Source organism: Dermacentor silvarum, chromosome 7 (assembly GCF_013339745.2).
Source record: "Dermacentor silvarum isolate Dsil-2018 chromosome 7, BIME_Dsil_1.4, whole genome shotgun sequence".
In the NCBI taxonomy this organism is placed as follows: Eukaryota; Metazoa; Arthropoda; class Arachnida; order Ixodida; family Ixodidae; genus Dermacentor; species Dermacentor silvarum.
In genome coordinates, this window is record NC_051160.1 from 159,366,706 (window position 1) to 159,387,567 (window position 20,862).

Here is a 20,862-nt window from a genome sequence, read left to right on the forward strand (position 1 = left end):
ACAGCAGCGCCTCCAATTCGTTCCATGTGCCACTTGTTTCTTGTTCTTCTCCGTGTTCTGCTCACTCCCACGTGATGCAAAAGAATGTTCGTGTTGCTCCACACCACGGGCATTTGTCTCGGTATGCCGTGGGGTAGATCCGGTGAAGTGTGTGCAGATTTATGTAGGCGTTCGCCTATAATCTTCGCAACACGGTTGCCTTCGCCGCGCTGAGTTTGCCGCGCGGGTGTGAATAGATCTTTCTATTTTCTCTGATGTATTTCAGAATTGTTGCAAAGCAAAGAACTAGGGGTGTAGGGTCCTCTGTTGCAGAGTCCAGGGCGGCACGGGGATATGTAAAGCCTCGAGCCGCCTCTTCCGCATGCAGGTTCCCGGTGACGCCCTTGTGCCCAGGTCACAGTTTGGATGTATTGAACCGTGAGGTCCCATCCAGTCCCGACAAGTATTCGGAGCGCCTATGCTCCAATTTTGCCCCTTAGATAGTTTCTGCAAGCTTTCTGTGAGTCTGTGATTATGCTGCTGCTGCTGCCGCCGCCGCCGCCGCCGCCGCTGCCGCTGCCGCTGCTGCTGCTGCTGAAGGGGCGCGATCTATTGAAGCGTAGGCTGTAATTGTCCCTCTATGATTCGTGACCGCTGCCACCGCCTTCCTTGCATCTTTCTGATAAGGCGCAGCGTCAGTGAATCTTGCCGTATTCATATATTTTGCCATTTTTTCTATGCATTGTGCCCTAGCCTTTCTTCTCCCAGCGTGCAGGGTAGGATCCCTGTTATTTGGTATGGGGGATACCGTGTACCATTCTCTAAGTGCTTTAGGTATCTTATTAGTTTCTTTATGTTTTTGTATTAGTGCATCACGCCCTATCTTGCTTAAGACTTCTCTGCCTGTTGGAGTCTGTGCTGTGCTTCCGTTAATTCTTCAATCGCGTTCTGTAGACCAAGCGCCAGTAGATTGTCGTTTGAAGTATTCCGAGGTAATCTTAGAGCAGTCCTGTAGGCCATGCTTAATATTTGGTTTTCTTTTTCTTTCTCTTCCCTGTTATTATTATGATAGGGGAGTGAGTATGTGATGCGACTGACGACGAGACTTTTTACTAGTCGGAGGGTAGCTTGTTCTCGCATACCGGTACGATTTCTTGTATAATCTAGAAATTCTACACACAAACTTAGGCTACTTTGTGTAAATGTATTTTAGCAATGATTTAAGCTACAGTAATCACGTAAATTGTTAAATTGAAGGCAGCTCGCTCAATTGATATGATAAATCGCACTAAGTACCTTGTTTTTTTTATCTGTAAAAAACAGTTTTCATTTGCATAGTCACCGCGATTGCGGTACCGTTGTATGAGGCACGTGTAGCCAAACAGATTCAGATCGCCTTTTGATGCAAAAGAAGAATTTTAATATTCTCTGGAAGCGAACGACTCATGATAGTAACTTGATTACGCGATTTAATATCCTGCCCTCTCCAGAATGTGATGGACATCGTTTGGCCTTGTACATATACAACATACTCGTATGTAGGACAGACGAAATCATTTTGTAATAGCTACCTTAGTTGTAATCTGCAGCATGACCTATGTGTTATTTCGCTAATTTCCGTTCGGTCTCGGCCACCATATAGAACTCAATTGACTGATTATCAGATAGTATATTTATGCAATAGTTACCGTCTGTTGCTAAACGTGGCTCAATATTGTAGAAATGTTTCTCAGTTTAAGAAAGAAGGCAACTTTTTAATTCAGGTTGATCAACCAGTACTCTTCTTAGTTCTATCGTGAAGCGTGTAATGTGATCATTGTGTACAGAGGTTAACAAACTTTTCTAGAACGTGCGAACCAACGGCTCAGGACTGCACTGGCGATATCTGAAGATGTCATTTTGCGCAAAATTGACGGGATGTGAGCAGCATGATTACATTTGCAATTTAGATTAATTCCTATCGATCCGATTGTCGGCTCGAGTTTGAGTAGCTACTTTGGCTCTTAGGAGCGTGTTCTACGCAAGTGCGTTAACATCTCGTGTCATCAGGTTTCCTGTTCATTTCTTGTCTATGTACTTTCGACTAATTTTACTATGCATATCAATGTATTATCATGCCTATTACACTAATCAACATATTTCATGTATTGATGTGTTTGTTTTTCATACACCATCTTGCTTGTCCGAAATCAGACCCATTACAATAGTTTCTGCGTTCATCCAATCGTATTTCTCACATAAATATTTCGTGAAGTTAATGAATTATTTGAAATTTTATCTCGATTATTATATTAGGGTAGTTATGAAACTGTTTCTTATATTTCGGTGTCGCTTAGCCGCTGACTGACCAATGTATTAATCGGGAGGTTGACCTTTGTGAGGAAGCATGGAGTGCTTTTCTGCTTTTGCAACATCTCGTAGGCATGTTGTGAGCATGTCTGAATAAATTCATTTTGAAAAAGAAAAAAGAAATATATATATATATATATATATATATATATATATATATATATATGTATATGCATATATCTAGTGCAACTGACGGTCGTCTGTTCCGGATCACTGATAGTTTCACTTGGCTGTTCAAGAGGCACCATGGGTATCGAGTGAGCTCCTGAAGAACACTTCGCAATGTGGGGTCATGTATCATCGTGTATTCGGGACCCCTAAGAGGTGCGACGTAATGCTATATAGCATTCGTATCACATTTACCGCTAATCCGCCACTGAATGTAATTTCCGGTGCTGCTTTGCTATTCCTTTGTTTATTTAACTTTCTGCCTCGGCATTGATGGGGAAGAGACGGTGAGTACTTGGTAAGCCGCGACTTCCAACACTTATAATATCCTTGCAAGCAAAAAATTTCAGTTTGTTTTATTCCCTTCGTTTCAATATTTCAGGTTCATTCCACTTTGGGATCACGACTGTTGGCATTTTCTCTCTTGAATATGCGCTTGCTTAAAAAAAGAAAATTCACGTTCTCACTTCTAAATTACGTGAGCAAAAATACGATATAGTCAACAAAATATGACTTTTGAGGTTTAGGCCGAGATTCATTCTTTGACGAGCGCGCGTCGATTGATTCATGATTTGCTGGCATGCCTCTTCCGTTTTATCCCGCCGCACGCAGAAATACCCTTAAACATTCTATTGTTTGCAGTATTGCTTCGCTTTTTTGCCGAGGTATGGTTTGTCATGGTGATTACGTTATCGCACGGTAAATCGTAAACTCAGTATATTGCACTAAACTTCCCCGCGTTTTTACACTTTTCAAGCCCTGCGCAATGCCTCATGGATAGTACTCATGTCCACTACAAGGTCGCGTCTTTCGTGGACATATTGTCACGGGGCAGTTAGTTTAGCAATGTCTAAGACGACACGATCTGGGTGACCACATGGAGAAGAAGTAGTGCCTCGTCTCGGGACCGTTAATTTGGCCAGGTTACGTACTTTCACTACCCTAACAAGATATGTTTTGTCGAAGAACGTGCTAATATCTAAAACATAGTTCCCTAATTTCTCATAAGCGCTTACGGAAAAAATAACACTTGCACATATTACAAAAAGACGTGTTTTTTTCAGATGCGAGCCCTCTGTAAGCAAACTTAATTGATCGTCGAAGTAATGCGCATGGTCCCCGAAGTATATAAAAGCTGCTACCTTACGAAAGTCCAAACCCTTTATGCCTGTGCCTTTGTAAGAGTTATCATAGGGCAATACGTGCGAATAATGAAGAGCTTCTCTGCTTCGTTACGTCCAGCGTTGACATACAATAATGGAAAAAAAGCAGACGACCTCACATTCTAGGCTCGGTCCTTTCACGTTGCGCAAGCTGCTTCAGAATTTCCTCATTGTCCTTACAAGAAAAGAACGAATCAGTGAAATACGTAGTTTCGTGCGATGAGTGTGGAATTGACGTCAATAGCAAGCTTTAGCGTTTCGCTTGAACTCCTTGGTTGGTGTTCAAGTTGCACGTGGGTGTTGGCGCAACGCAGCACGCAGAGCGATTGCGGTTGGACCGGAAGAACAGTGCCCCGGCAGCGGCTCAGAACGCTGGCCTGTGTCGACTATATAGGTGCTGCAGACGTGGCCTCTCGAAAGCGCGCGACATCAGACCTACAGGAAATCGTCGCCAGTCGTGAAACAGCACGCGTTGTGGTGGCGATGACGTTCTTTTTCTTTCTTTTTCTTTTTCTCTTTTTTTTATTCGAGACAATTTTCATACAAATTGGCTCAGGAGGCACAACAAAAGGCCCGGAGAGAGCCTGACTAGGTTGTGCCACCCTGACAGCGTAGGCAGCAAGTCTTGTTTTGATTACACATCATAGGCCGAGCCAAATACAATAACAACAATGCAAATACAGAGAGATATGCAGTTCCTTTTTTGGAACGAGAATCAAAACCTAATACTTATGCACACACATAATGAAATAAATCTACACAATACACAATGAAATACAACACAATACACAAGATTAATACCGAGAATTGGTTCAGGGACTAACATCTCACATCTGCTCAAATAGTAATAGGGCTTTAACTTGCTTTTTGAATTGAATTAAAGAAACTCTAGAATTAACTAGATTTAATATGTCAGGATACTTATTGAGGAGTTCTGGTATTAGTGACGGTAGCCTCTGTAAACCATAATTTGTGCGTGATCTTGTCTTAACTATTAAGCTGTGTCGTAGTTCATAAGGGGACTGCTTAACTGGATAGGTTTCTTGAAAATTTATTCTGTTTTGTCGGTATTGACGTAGGGCTTCCAGAGATAATTTTTGTTTCAGCAATTGTTTTATTTGAAGTATGCTATATCTGGTAAAGTACGATGCAGTGCTTTCCGTGTAGGGGACGTTTCCAATTGCTCGTATAGCTCGCTTTTGCAACGATAAAAGATAATTAAGGTTTGTCTCGGTTGTTGTTGGCCATACCAAGGAGCAGAAAATCAGACGAGAGTGTACAAGTGCATAGTAGATTTTGCGTTTTGCTTCAGGCGGGAGGAGTGATCTTAGTTTATTTAACATTCCAATGGCTCGAGATACGTCGGTTCTTAACGCATCCACTTGAGGGGACCATGATAAATTTTCTTGGAACACGACACCTAAAAATCGGATCGTAGATGTGTGTTGGATAGGTACTCCTTGAAATTCCAAAGGTAAGGCTGGTACATTTGTTGGTCCTTTCGACCTAAACAACAAATACTTAGTTTTTTCTATATTTAGTTGCATTTTATTTGATTTTAACCACTTATTTAGATTTTTAAGCCATTTATTTGCTTCAGCGCATATTTCATGTGCGTCTACTCCTGAGAAAAATACATTTGTATCATCTGCGTAAAGCACCATCTTTTTACGTCCTTTAATATTTACAATATCATTTATATAGAGTAAAAATAGTACAGGTCCGAGAATAGATCCCTGGGGTACTCCGTATTTAATAGTTTCCATCTCCGATTTGACTTTGTTTATTACTGTGAACTGTGATCTAGATGTTAAGTAGCTTTGAATTAGATGAAGTGCTATACCTCGGATACCGTAAAAGGGTAATTTACGCAAGAGGAGTTCATGTTGCACGCAGTCAAACGCCTTCCTAAAGTCTAAAAAGATACCTAGTGTTTATAGTTTATTTTCTATGTTTTCGAGAATTTCTTCTTTAATTTCAAGAAGGGCTGTTTCCACCGACTTATTTTTACAAAAGCCGTATTGTTCCTTCGTGATTATGTTGTGAGTATTTAAAAAGCCTGTTTTTCTTTTGTTAATAATGTGTTCTGCTATTTTTGAAAATATAGAGAGGATAGAAATCGGCCTATAGTTGTTTAAGTCGTCAAAGGATCCTCCTTTATGAAGGGCAGAAACTCTTGCTTGCTTCATTTTGTCTGGAAACTCGCCTGTTGTCATAATAAGGTTGCAAATGTGTGCCAGTGGGACTGCAACTACACCACTTACCTCTTTTAGTGGTTTTGGTTTAACTTCGTCGGGGCCAGAGGCGGAATTATGTTTCATAGACATAATTATGCTCTGCACTTCATGTTGGTCTGTTGGGGATAAGAAGACTGTTGAGGGACAATTTACAGCGATGTAATTTTCACACGGTATGTCAGGCGGAGCATCTGACGAGGAGCCCACTGTGAGAAAGTGTTTGTTGAACAAGTTTGAGATCTCCGCCTCAGTAACGCCAGGTTTCTCAAAATGAATCTTTCTGGTCATTGGTTTTTTGTTTACTATTTCCTTGAAAGTATCCCACAAGACTCTGGAATTGCTGGCAGAACTAAGAAATTTATTTATATAGTATTCAGCTTTAGCTCTTTTAATGTCCTTGTTCAGTTTATTACGCGTCTTTTTATATTCACGAAGATCACATTCATCTTTTGTGTTTAAAGAACAGTTGGAAGAGGCGTTCCCGAAATTTAATCCTTTCGTATAGTTCAGTAGTTATCCACGGTTTCCGCAGTTTTCTGCGTTTTTTCCGAGGCTTCAGTGGAAAACACTGGTTATATAGGGACATGAATGAAGATATGAAGATATTATAGGACTCGTTAGAGTCAGTCTCTTTCATTACAACAGTCCAGTTAAAATTCGACACAAGATCAGCAAACTTTGCAACGTTACGTTCGGAGTAAATTCTTTCCAAGTGTTCTTCATTTGAACAAGGTGATGAATTCCCAGGTAGGAAACAAAAAATTGGGAAATGGTCACTCACGTCCGATTTTAAAACACCCGGTTTTACATCATCAATGTCAAAACTTGTGATACAGAGGTCAAGTGTCGCTTCAGTGGTCTGCGTTACTCTTGTTGGGACACTGATTACATTGCAGCATTTATGTGTGTCTAAAATCTCTTTGAAATCTTTATACATTGGATTACCTGAGGTTACATTGATATTAAGATCCCCTACCATGACCGTTTGAAGGTTTAACTGAGAAGCTTTTTCTAACAATCTTTCTGTGAAGGACAAGAAATCTTTGAAAGAAGTTGACGGTGGCCTGTAAACAACAGAAAATAATATATCTAAGCACTCTAACGCTGTACATTCATGACTGTCACTTATTACTTTAAATTCTGGTATTATTCGATACGGCAAGTCAGAGCGGATATAGATACACACGCCGCCGCCCCGTTTTCCAGATCGGGAAGCTGAGACACAGTCATAACCTTCAAGTGAAAAGTAATCGTCGGAAGTGAACCATGTCTCGGTGAAACAAATCAAGTCAAAAGGATGATTTATGTCAGACAGAAGTAACTGCACTTCATCAAATTTATTACGTAAACTCCTAGCATTTAAATGAAACAGTGATAGTTTACTATTGGTATTGAATTCCGGAACAGCATGAGAAAAATCTGAAACTGAAAGCAATATTTTAGGCTACAATCGTGACCGGTGCTTTTTTTTTATTGCATCGAGAGATTAGACGATCTGAGGCGTGTAAGATCTTCTTTCCCGCGGACAACAGCCGCGCTTTCATAGTTTGCGCGCCTCACTAGCACTTTTCCATTTACGTGCCACAGAAACGCATAGCCAGACACGGCTGCCCATTCTTTTGCCATTGAGAGTAGATTGCGGGAGTGCCTAGTCATATTTTCGCACACGTATAAGTTATCAGTTCCGTGGTTCAGCAGTTTCTTTTTTGAGAGCCATTTATCACGCATTTCTTGGTTCTGAAACCGCACTATTACACCGGGTGTCTTGCCTACTTTGGCTCGTAGCCTGTGTACATTTGTGATGTCATTTCGAGTCACCGTCGGCACTTGAAGTTTCATTGCTATTTCATTCACTTTTGCCATGAGATCTTCATTTTCGCTAGCAGGGATACCATGAATTACGAGGTTTAGGTGCCGACTGCGGTATTCCAGATGATCCATGTCTTGCTTGATTTGGGTCAAATCCCTACTAGGGCTTTCATTTTCGAGTTCTTCGACTCTTTTCGTCAATTCCTTCGTAAGTTTTTCTTGAGTAATCAACCGTGTGTGGAATTCATCAAACTTATCAGACAACAACTGCACAGAACTTTCCAAACCCTCCACTTTGCTGGGTAAAGTCAAGAGTGTATCCATTTTCCTATCCAACGAGAGTAGGTGTTCCGCTATGGTTTTTTCCATTTTTTGTCCTTCCGTATCCAACTTTGAGTTATCACCTTTACATGTACCACATCTCCATTTCCATGCCTTTTTTGATTACTTTTTGCATTGAACATTTCTTCTGTGACACCTGAACATACGCCCAGATGAAAAAGAAATTTACACTCACAGCAGCTGAGTTGAGGGCCATCCTCGTCAAGTTCTAGTCGGCACATACAACAGCGCAACTGAGGCATGACTATCTATACTAGACACTGTTCAACATAAGACAACTTGTGGCAGCAGCGGCAGAGAGCAAGGCACTTAAAGGCAAAAGTAGCCACCAACCTGCAAGATTCAGAGTAAAGCTCAGTTGTGTCCGTCGCGCGCTTCCGCTTCTGCCCAAACGACGGGGACCGCCCCTCGTCGAATTTCAGTGGCCGGTGATGTCGCTCTCTTGAATGTGATGTCTTTCACAATGCGGCCGCTGACCAGCACTTGATCTGGCCGAAACAGGAACGGAACGGAAGGGCGATCCAATTCAGGGTCCCGTGGCCAGAAGTGGTTCCTTGTGTGGTCCTTGTAAGTACTTCGCAGGGGCTGCAAGATTCAGAGTAAAGCTCAGTTGTGTCCGTCGCGCGCTGCCGCTGCTGCCCAAATGACGGGGACCACCCCTCGTCGAATTTCAGTGGCCGGTGATGTCGCTCTCTTGAACGTGATGTCTTTCACAATGCGGCCGCTGACCAGCACTTGATCTGGCCGAAACAGGAACGGAACGGAAGGGCGATCCAATTCAGGGTCCCGTGGCCAGAAGTGGTTCCTTGTGTGGTCCTTGTAAGTACTTCGCAGGGGCTGCAAGATTCAGGGTAAAGCTCAGTTGTGTCCGTCGCGCGCTGCCGCTGCTGCCCAAATCCTAGTGGTAGAACCTAGTGGTTCTACCACTAGGTTCTACGCGGTAGAGCATCCGCCTCGTATGCGGGAGTTACCGAGTTCAAATCCCGGTGCCGCCGGCAACCCACCGGTTTTTCTCATGGGTAGAGATGTCCCCTGGCCTGGTGTTCGGCTGTCGTGGGGGTCCACATCTCGAAAGAGGGCCCAATAGAGATTTCAGCTGTTGTCTCTGGGCGCCTCTTGTCCAACCACAGACGGCCTTGTAGACGAGCATCCGCCGCGGCTGTGGGAGGCAAGTGCTGCCGCCGGGTACCTACCGGTAAAATAGGTACAAGCGCGCTCCCGGCCTGGTGCTCGGCCGTTATGGGACCTCAACGCTTGGAAAGGGGGGTTTGACCTCAACCCGGAGGTGCCCCCACCTCAATAGGTGCTTGGGGCGCCACATGGGAAATGACCGCCATGGGAGCGGCCCAGACACCACTTGATTTCCGTGCTCACGTTGGTTTCGACGGGAATTCAGGGCGCAGGCTCCTTTCCCAAGCGTATCACCCCTGAAGGAAGCCGAACGCCAGGCCGGGGTACGCTTGTACCCTTTTGAACCAGTGGGTGCCCGGCGGCGGTGAGAATCGAACCCACAGCCTCCCGCAGCCGAGGCGGGCGTTCTACCACGTAGTGAATGGGTCTCGAGTGGCTGTATAAATTCTATAGCGATAATAAGTGACTTAAAAGGAAAAGAAAAGAGGGGACCCACCACAGCTATTCAATGTACTGGTTGGTCGTGATGGCAGAAAAAAATTAATGAGTGTTCTAAACGCGAATTTTCATCTTGAAGACGTTGACTGCGATTGAGGTAAGGAGGTCAGTAATCAATCCTAGCGAAAGAGTGTGCTATATATGTTTGAAGATTCGCGTGGAAACTATTACGCGAAAGCGCTAAAATGAGTTGGTACGCACCATGATGTTGCTGCTGCCGCGAAACCAATGATAGCATAGCGATTGCTTCGACATATTGTCCTCTCTAGATTCACAACAATTTACAGAGGAAACGTTCTTAAGTGACATGGCAAAAGACACACAGCACCTGACAAAGCCATGCCACCCTAAAAGCGGCATCATAGTGAAGCAAACGTAAGCAGAGCAAACACTTAGCAGCGGAAAAATAAATTCTAACGTATAATTACAAACATGACAAAGGCATGGTATTCTTTACAGGATTTAAACAAGGAAAGCAAAATACAGAGAGCAAAAAAAGTGAAACCTAATAATAAAATACAGGACACAATTCATTATTACCCTCAGTGAATTTCAAATAATTTGCAGCGCCCTCTAGTAAGAAAGCATTCTTGCACGACGTTACGTAACAGGCATAAGATACTTTATAAGAAATGGTACACATATTTCTTGTTTTTGTTACCTTTGCTTCCGGATTCGCTAGTTCCAGTAATTCAGTTCCTCATACTCTTCATTTTTCAACCCCCTCATTCAAAGCCTGACGTAGAGCCCTGTAAGGTATTTTAATTGAGTGAATAAATAAATAAATAAATAAATAAATAAATGGATAAATAAATAAATAAATAAATAAATAAATAAATAAATAAATAAATAAATAAATAGGTATTGTTTTATGTTCATAGGAGCCACGCAATTAGTAACGCGTTTATTATCGCGTGCTAAGTGCTATGTGTAAACGTCATGGCCATGTTTTATGCCCTGCAGGATAAAGAAGGGTGCCACGAACATCATTGTATTGACGGATCAGACATCTATTGAGAAATACCTGTGCAAGAAGGAAGTTCTAAACCGCCCTTCGCAATGGACGGCTCATAACAGAACAAACGGTGAGCGTGCCTTTTTTTGTGAAATACCCCTCGGGCTTGGGTACTTAAGGCATATAGAATGACAACCTTGACATCTTTGAAAATTTTTCTCACTAATTATTGTCAAAAGCTGCACTCTCAATTAGAAAGAGCTATATTTCACTGACGTGCGAAATTTGCAAAGTGCCAATTACCTTTAGAGATCGGCACCACTGCTCTAGTCATCGCGGTGTTCTGGTACCCTAGTGGTCTCATAGCGCTGTTATAGTGCTCGTGGTGAGAACACGGCATGTTCTCTTGCAGCACGATAAACATAGCTTCTACAACATATAGCACGTTCATTGAATAGTGTTGAGATGCTAAACGCTCACAATGAGAGAGAGCGCAACTAGCCACCGTGGTAACCAAGTGGCAGTGGCGCACCGACGGGGGGGGGGGGGGGGATTCGGTGGTTGTAACCCCCCCCCCCCCCCGAGGCCTACTTAACCCCCCCCCCTTTTGTTTAACCCCTTTTCTTTCCTTACGCATTTGAGTACTCCAACTAAGATGTAGGACGCGCAATCGTCTGCACACTCGCAAAAAGCGGATTTTTTTGCCAATTTCCCGTGAATAATCGAAATTAGTGCTGTTTAAATGGTATTGGCAAACTGTCACCCCCCCTCTCCCCCTGGCAGAGATCCTGGGTGCGCTACTGCCAAGTGGCTATGGTGTTCAGCTGCTTAGCTTGAGGTCGCGGTTTCTATCCCGGCCACAGGTGGTAAAATGGTTCAAACTGCTCCCACTCTGATTCTCGAGAATCAGAGGGGCAGCCGCTTGAATCAGAGGATGGGAAATTTGCATCATGGGCTGTTAACCACTCTCGGATTCTCATTTATCTCTAAACTACAAATATAGGTATCAGGTTTTACTTACTACAATCGTGATACGATTATAAAGCACGCCGCAGTGGGTGACTCCCGATTCATTTATCACCTGGGATTACCACCATTTTACCACCTGCGGCCGTGGTAAATGAAACATGGCAGTGGTGAAGTTTCTCTTGAAGATTACTCAAAATTATAAATGTCAGTAACCCTTGGTCTGACCTCTAGTGTGACGACCGTAGAGTACGGCTCTCCGGGTTTGTCTTCTTCGAAGGCGGCCGCTAGCCTAAGCTAGCCAACGCGTGATGGCGGACAAAAAAAAAAGCCTGTTGGAGGCACCGGCTCTCATGCAAACTTAAAAAAGAACCTGCTTTTTATATAGTGCCTAGCCGCGCATCCGTGATCAGCATACGCTGTATACAGCCGCTGCTGTCTTAGAATATTCTTAACACAAGACAATGATGATGGTCATGTTTATTCGCCACCCCTTTTTAACTTGGTGGAGTCAAATAGTCACGTAGCCTGCTTGATTTAATAAAATTTTACTGCATCTATCGCAATCAAGCGCTTTATGTCTCTGATTTTGATCTCAACTTCCGTATTTAAGACGTATATCACTGCGTTATAGCGTTACCTACGCTTCCTATGACTACACTTCTGTAAATCTCTTCCTTGCTTTTTTTCACCATCAGTTTCAACGTCTCTAACTTATCTCAACTGCTGATCAGTCAATCCTTCCTCCTTTATTGAATCCGTACGCTTCTGGGAGGTGGACACTACCTACAGGCGTCGCTGCGTATCTCGGTCTTCCATTACAACCTGCCGAGTCATTTCTGGGCTCCTTTGCAGCGAACACATGCCTAAGTCTGTGGCGCATATTTGCTGCAGTATGTTTTCGTCCTCAGGCAGCCAGCTCAGGCTTCAAAAAGCAAGGCACTATTTAAGCGAAGCTTGTATACGTTAGCCTGTGACGGCGAGGTAACGCTAAAAAGCTAGCTGCTATCAGAGCTACACAGGTGGCTCGTGCTCGGCACGCGCTCGTGCCACTGCTTCTACAGCTGGCTGTGTTGTCGCTAATCATTCCAGCGTAGAATTTAACTTCTCGTCTGTCGTCGTAATGGGGAGGCCGTGTTTACCGGGGTATGAGCCATTGCTTAGGGAGTATGAGCCCTTCGTTGTCTTAAGTAACAGACGGATTTAATTTTGAAGAATGAACACGCTCGGGACAGAGCAGGTCGTCGACGTGCCGATTCTAGTTTGAGGGCTTCCGAAGCCCAGGCGAAACGGCACCGAAGGGACACAGATCCCGAGTTGAGGGAGCGCGATGTTGAGGCCAAACGTTAGCGAAGAGCCGCCGACCCCCAGTTGCGGGAGCGTGATGTTGAGGACAAACGTCAATGTGTCGTCTAGCCTTCCAGGAACCCGAAAATGGTGGTGCACGCCTCGGCAACGCTAGCGCCAGCTTCCCCGGTGTGACGGCCAGGTTTCAACGCGAGTTTCTTAACCGAAACTTCGGAGCCAGCTGCAATGCGTGTGACCGGTTGTGGTTCGAGCACAACGTGGTACTCGTCAGTGCAATTCGTTCAGAGGAACACCGCAGAAACGCAAGACAAGCTTCACTGAATCCCCTTTCCTCGACAGGGGAAGGGTTACTAATTTTTTCCTTGCATTACCATACAGATTTTATACCCTGATTTCTTTGTTGCCGTTTTTCTCGGTGTCCATGATATCCTTTGTTTCCATCCTTTGGATCCAATATATGGCCTCTGTTTCTCGCACTTGTTTTTATGATTCCTGCTTGTCCATCTACACTTTCAGTTATCCTGTACTTCGATGATAATTTTCTTGACATCTTCCTCCATTCCGTGTCCATGCTTTCGAGGCACATATAATTGCGGACTTGATCCGGCCATTTCATTTCATCCATGTTCCTTAGTCTTTCTGGAAAATTAATATTTCTCTGCGTTTCTCCGGCTTGAACAGAAGTCCTACACATTTCAACTTGCACTGTCTAATTTGTCGTTCAACCTTTGGACCTCAAAGCTAGTCGGCACGCCGACCCCTGGTTATTCTCAAACTGTGACAACATTTCGGATTTATACATGTATATGCAATTCCGAATATTAAGCGCTAGCACAACACTTTTCCAAGTTCCTCGCACAACCTGATAGTTATTGTAGCCCCATAGCGCAATTGCATGGCAGTGCATCATACTGGTGGTTAGTAGGATTACAGAATTAGGCTCATGAAGATGACCATTGTTTTTACGAACATCCTTTGTAAAATATAATAATCTTAGCTCATCACATATTGGAGGCACATAAATAGCATTGTGGGAAGCACCAATGCTTTTGCTGCAAATTGGTTAGCTATGCAGTGCAAAGAATCGAAGTATCTAAGAGTCTTCGCGTGGTAGAATTGCTAGCCGATGTCATGTTGCATATATTCCTATGTCGAAAGACATCTCTTCTGCTCGCCTTTTTTCTCCAGATCTGCTAACTGCTCCTTTCGCTGGCCGTCATTAATTCCAGTAACGGGAAGTATCGCTTGTTTAGGCGTGAAGCACTGGCTGCTGTGTAGCTTTATCTTTCCATCTTTTGTGAGATATCGCCCTATTTAGCCATTGTTTCTGTTCCCAGGCCTCATAGGCTCCATTGTTGGAGCATCACATGAGGGGATAGGGGGAATTGTATTGAATTCATTAAAGAACATAAGCATGGTGGTGTTTTAAACCCGCTGTTCAAAGAGGTGTATGCTGAAATTTACTCTACAGAAAGTTTTAGAGCGGTGCTCTTAGGCACCTGTTTCTGGGTTGAGCGTGGCCGTCCCTCGACCTAACCACGCGAACGCGCTCGTGCCACTGCTCGTGTGTTCAGCGTCTTCTTCCGCAGCTCGCTCTCACGCCGCTCATCATGCCAGCGTTCCCATACTGCTGCTCGTGCTCATGCCACCCCTTGCGCCTACGTCGATGTCTTCTGCCTCAGCTGGCTCCAATGCCGCTCATCGTGCCAGTGTTCCCAGCGGACCCCTCGCGCGTTCGTCATCTTCCACAGCTGGCTGTGAAGTCGCTCATCATGCAACCGTTCTCATACTAGCCAGTACGCTCATGCCACCGCTCACGCCTACGTCGTTGTCTTCTGCCTCAGCTGGCTCCAATGCCGCTCATCGTGCCAGTGTTCCCAGACGACCCCTCGCGCGTTCGTCATCTTCCACAGCTGGCTGTGAAGTCGCTCATCATGCAATCGTTCCCATACTAGCCAGTTCGCTCATGCCACCGCTCACGCCTACGTCGTTGTCTTCTATCTCAGCTGGTGCCAATGCCGCTCATCGCGCCAGTGTTCCCAGACGACCCCTCGCGCGTTCGTCATCTTCCACAGCTGGCTGTGAAGTCGCTCATCATGCAATCGTTCCCATACTAGCCAGTTCGCTCATGCCACCGCTCACGCCTACGTCGTTGTCTTCTGCCTCAGCTGGCTCCAATGCCGCTCATCGTGCCAGTGTTCCCAGACGACCCCTCGCGCGTTCGTCATCTTCCACAGCTGGCTGTGAAGTCGCTCATCATGCAATCGTTCCCATACTAGCCAGTTCGCTCATGCCACCGCTCACGCCTACGTCGTTGTCTTCTACCTCAGCTGGCTCCAATGCCGCTCATCGTGCCAGTGTTCCCAGACGACCCCTCGCGCGTTCGTCATCTTCCACAGCTGGCTGTGAAGTCGCTCATCATGCAATCGTTCCCATACTAGCCAGTTCGCTCATGCCACCGCTCACGCCTACGTCGTTGTCTTCTACCTCAGCTGGCTCCAATGCCGCTCATCGTGCCAGTGTTCCCAGACGACCCCTCGCGCGTTCGTCATCTTCCACAGCTGGCTGTGAAGTCGCTCATCATGCAATCGTTCCCATACTAGCCAGTTCGCTCATGCCACCGCTCACGCCTACGTCGTTGTCTTCTGCCTCAGCTGGTTCCAATGCCGCTCATCGTGCCAGTGTTCCCAGACGACCCCTCGCGCGTTCGTCATCTTCCACAGCTGGCTGTGAAGTCGCTCATCATGCAATCGTTCCCATACTAGCCAGTTCGCTCATGCCACCGCTCACGCCTACGTCGTTGTCTTCTACCTCAGCTGGCTCCAATGCCGCTCATCGTGCCAGTGTTCCCAGACGACCCCTCGCGCGTTCGTCATCTTCCACAGCTGGCTGTGAAGTCGCTCATCATGCAATCGTTCCCATACTAGCCAGTTCGCTCATGCCACCGCTCACGCCTACGTCGTTGTCTTCTACCTCAGCTGGCTCCAATGCCGCTCATCGTGCCAGTGTTCCCAGACGACCCCTCGCGCGTTCGTCATCTTCCACAGCTGGCTGTGAAGTCGCTCATCATGCAATCGTTCCCATACTAGCCAGTTCGCTCATGCCACCGCTCACGCCTACGTCGTTGTCTTCTATCTCAGCTGGTGCCAATGCCGCTCATCGCGCCAGTGTTCCCAGACGACCCCTCGCGCGTTCGTCATCTTCCACAGCTGGCTGTGAAGTCGCTCATCATGCAATCGTTCCCATACTAGCCAGTTCGCTCATGCCACCGCTCACGCCTACGTCGTTGTCTTCTACCTCAGCTGGTTGCCAATGCCGCTCATCGTGCCAGTGTTCCCAGACGACCCCTCGCGCGTTCGTCATCTTCCACAGCTGGCTGTGAAGTCGCTCATCATGCAATCGTTCCCATACTAGCCAGTTCGCTCATGCCACCGCTCACGCCTACGTCGTTGTCTTCTACCTCAGCTGGTTGCAATGCCGCTCATCGTGCCAGTGTTCCCAGACGACCCCTCGCGCGTTCGTCATCTTCCACAGCTGGCTGTGAAGTCGCTCATCATGCAATCGTTCCCATACTAGCCAGTTCGCTCATGCCACCGCTCACGCCTACGTCGTTGTCTTCTATCTCAGCTGGTGCCAATGCCGCTCATCGCGCCAGTGTTCCCAGACGACCCCTCGCGCGTTCGTCATCTTCCACAGCTGGCTGTGAAGTCGCTCATCATGCAATCGTTCCCATACTAGCCAGTTCGCTCATGCCACCGCTCACGCCTACGTCGTTGTCTTCTACCTCAGCTGGTTGCCAATGCCGCTCATCGTGCCAGTGTTCCCAGACGACCCCTCGCGCGTTCGTCATCTTCCACAGCTGGCTGTGAAGTCGCTCATCATGCAATCGTTCCCATACTAGCCAGTTCGCTCATGCCACCGCTCACGCCTACGTCGTTGTCTTCTACCTCAGCTGGTTGCCAATGCCGCTCATCGTGCCAGTGTTCCCAGACGACCCCTCGCGCGTTCGTCATCTTCCACAGCTGGCTGTGAAGTCGCTCATCATGCAATCGTTCCCATACTAGCCAGTTCGCTCATGCCACCGCTCACGCCTACGTCGTTGTCTTCTACCTCAGCTGGTTCCAATGCCGCTCATCGTGCCAGTGTTCCCAGACGACCCCTCGCGCGTTCGTCATCTTCCACAGCTGGCTGTGAAGTCGCTCATCATGCAATCGTTCCCATACTAGCCAGTTCGCTCATGCCACCGCTCACGCCTACGTCGTTGTCTTCTACCTCAGCTGGTTGCCAATGCCGCTCATCGTGCCAGTGTTCCCAGACGACCCCTCGCGCGTTCGTCATCTTCCACAGCTGGCTGTGAAGTCGCTCATCATGCAATCGTTCCCATACTAGCCAGTTCGCTCATGCCACCGCTCACGCCTACGTCGTTGTCTTCTACCTCAGCTGGTTCCAATGCCGCTCATCGTGCCAGTGTTCCCAGACGACCCCTCGCGCGTTCGTCATCTTCCACAGCTGGCTGTGAAGTCGCTCATCATGCAATCGTTCCCATACTAGCCAGTTCGCTCATGCCACCGCTCACGCCTACGTCGTTGTCTTCTACCTCAGCTGGTTGCCAATGCCGCTCATCGTGCCAGTGTTCCCAGACGACCCCTCGCGCGTTCGTCATCTTCCACAGCTGGCTGTGAAGTCGCTCATCATGCAATCGTTCCCATACTAGCCAGTTCGCTCATGCCACCGCTCACGCCTACGTCGTTGTCTTCTACCTCAGCTGGTTCCAATGCCGCTCATCGTGCCAGTGTTCCCAGACGACCCCTCGCGCGTTCGTCATCTTCCACAGCTGGCTGTGAAGTCGCTCATCATGCAATCGTTCCCATACTAGCCAGTTCGCTCATGCCACCGCTCACGCCTACGTCGTTGTCTTCTACCTCAGCTGGTTCCAATGCCGCTCATCGTGCCAGTGTTCCCAGACGACCCCTCGCGCGTTCGTCATCTTCCACAGCTGGCTGTGAAGTCGCTCATCATGCAATCGTTCCCATACTAGCCAGTTCGCTCATGCCACCGCTCACGCCTACGTCGTTGTCTTCTACCTCAGCTGGTTCCAATGCCGCTCATCGTGCCAGTGTTCCCAGACGACCCCTCGCGCGTTCGTCATCTTCCACAGCTGGCTGTGAAGTCGCTCATCATGCAATCGTTCCCATACTAGCCAGTTCGCTCATGCCACCGCTCACGCCTACGTCGTTGTCTTCTACCTCAGCTGGTTGCCAATGCCGCTCATCGTGCCAGTGTTCCCAGACGACCCCTCGCGCGTTCGTCATCTTCCACAGCTGGCTGTGAAGTCGCTCATCATGCAATCGTTCCCATACTAGCCAGTTCGCTCATGCCACCGCTCACGCCTACGTCGTTGTCTTCTACCTCAGCTGGTTGCCAATGCCGCTCATCGTGCCAGTGTTCCCAGACGACCCCTCGCGCGTTCGTCATCTTCCACAGCTGGCTGTGAAGTCGCTCATCATGCAATCGTTCCCATACTAGCCAGTTCGCTCATGCCACCGCTCACGCCTACGTCGTTGTCTTCTATCTCAGCTGGTGCCAATGCCGCTCATCGCGCCAGTGTTCCCAGACGACCCCTCGCGCGTTCGTCATCTTCCACAGCTGGCTGTGAAGTCGCTCATCATGCAATCGTTCCCATACTAGCCAGTTCGCTCATGCCACCGCTCACGCCTACGTCGTTGTCTTCTACCTCAGCTGGTTGCAATGCCGCTCATCGTGCCAGTGTTCCCAGACGACCCCTCGCGCGTTCGTCATCTTCCACAGCTGGCTGTGAAGTCGCTCATCATGCAATCGTTCCCATACTAGCCAGTTCGCTCATGCCACCGCTCACGCCTACGTCGTTGTCTTCTATCTCAGCTGGTGCCAATGCCGCTCATCGCGCCAGTGTTCCCAGACGACCCCTCGCGCGTTCGTCATCTTCCACAGCTGGCTGTGAAGTCGCTCATCATGCAATCGTTCCCATACTAGCCAGTTCGCTCATGCCACCGCTCACGCCTACGTCGTTGTCTTCTACCTCAGCTGGTTCCAATGCCGCTCATCGTGCCAGTGTTCCCAGACGACCCCTCGCGCGTTCGTCATCTTCCACAGCTGGCTGTGAAGTCGCTCATCATGCAATCGTTCCCATACTAGCCAGTTCGCTCATGCCACCGCTCACGCCTACGTCGTTGTCTTCTACCTCAGCTGGTTGCCAATGCCGCTCATCGTGCCAGTGTTCCCAGACGACCCCTCGCGCGTTCGTCATCTTCCACAGCTGGCTGTGAAGTCGCTCATCATGCAATCGTTCCCATACTAGCCAGTTCGCTCATGCCACCGCTCACGCCTACGTCGTTGTCTTCTACCTCAGCTGGTTGCAATGCCGCTCATCGTGCCAGTGTTCCCAGACGACCCCTCGCGCGTTCGTCATCTTCCACAGCTGGCTGTGAAGTCGCTCATCATGCAATCGTTCCCATACTAGCCAGTTCGCTCATGCCACCGCTCACGCCTACGTCGTTGTCTTCTACCTCAGCTGGTTCCAATGCCGCTCATCGTGCCAGTGTTCCCAGACGACCCCTCGCGCGTTCGTCATCTTCCACAGCTGGCTGTGAAGTCGCTCATCATGCAATCGTTCCCATACTAGCCAGTTCGCTCATGCCACCGCTCACGCCTACGTCGTTGTCTTCTACCTCAGCTGGTTCCAATGCCGCTCATCGTGCCAGTGTTCCCAGACGACCCCTCGCGCGTTCGTCATCTTCCACAGCTGGCTGTGAAGTCGCTCATCATGCAATCGTTCCCATACTAGCCAGTTCGCTCATGCCACCGCTCACGCCTACGTCGTTGTCTTCTATCTCAGCTGGTGCCAATGCCGCTCATCGCGCCAGTGTTCCCAGACGACCCCTCGCGCGTTCGTCATCTTCCACAGCTGGCTGTGAAGTCGCTCATCATGCAATCGTTCCCATACTAGCCAGTTCGCTCATGCCACCGCTCACGCCTACGTCGTTGTCTTCTACCTCAGCTGGTTGCCAATGCCGCTCATCGTGCCAGTGTTCCCAGACGACCCCTCGCGCGTTCGTCATCTTCCACAGCTGGCTGTGAAGTCGCTCATCATGCAATCGTTCCCATACTAGCCAGTTCGCTCATGCCACCGCTCACGCCTACGTCGTTGTCTTCTATCTCAGCTGGTGCCAATGCCGCTCATCGCGCCAGTGTTCCCAGACGACCCCTCGCGCGTTCGTCATCTTCCACAGCTGGCTGTGAAGTCGCTCATCATGCAATCGTTCCCATACTAGCCAGTTCGCTCATGCCACCGCTCACGCCTACGTCGTTGTCTTCTACCTCAGCTGGTTGCCAATGCCGCTCATCGTGCCAGTGTTCCCAGACGACCCCTCGCGCGTTCGTCATCTTCCACAGCTGGCTGTGAAGTCGCTCATCATGCAATCGTTCCCATACTAGCCAGTTCGCTCATGCCACCGCTCACGCCTACGTCGTTGTCTTCTATCTCAGCTGGTGCCAATGCCGCTCATCGCGCCAGTGTTCCCAGACGACCCCTCGCGCGTTCGTCATCTTCCACAGCTGGCTGTGAAGTCGCTCATCATGCAATCGTTCCCATACTAGCCAGTTCGCTCATGCCACCGCTCACGCCTACGTCGTTGTCTTCTACCTCAGCTGGTTGCAATGCCGCTCATCGTGCCAGTGTTCCCAGACGACCCCTCGCGCGTTCGTCATCTTCCACAGCTGGCTGTGAAGTCGCTCATCATGCAATCGTTCCCATACTAGCCAGTTCGCTCATGCCACCGCTCACGCCTACGTCGTTGTCTTCTACCTCAGCTGGTTGCAATGCCGCTCATCGTGCCAGTGTTCCCAGACGACCCCTCGCGCGTTCGTCATCTTCCACAGCTGGCTGTGAAGTCGCTCATCATGCAATCGTTCCCATACT

At 48.0% G+C, this 20,862-nt stretch overlaps 1 protein-coding gene across 1 annotated transcript in view; it reads left to right on the forward strand.

Annotated features, from left to right (window-relative positions):
* Window positions 1–20,862, forward strand: part of LOC119459311 (cytochrome P450 2J4-like) — a 644,696-nt gene that overhangs the window by 45,664 nt on the left and 578,170 nt on the right. Inside the window, exon 3 of the mRNA XM_049671318.1 lies at window positions 10,640–10,761. Within this exon, the coding sequence (XP_049527275.1) occupies window positions 10,640–10,761 (122 nt within the window). The remainder of the gene's footprint in view (window positions 1–10,639; window positions 10,762–20,862) is intronic.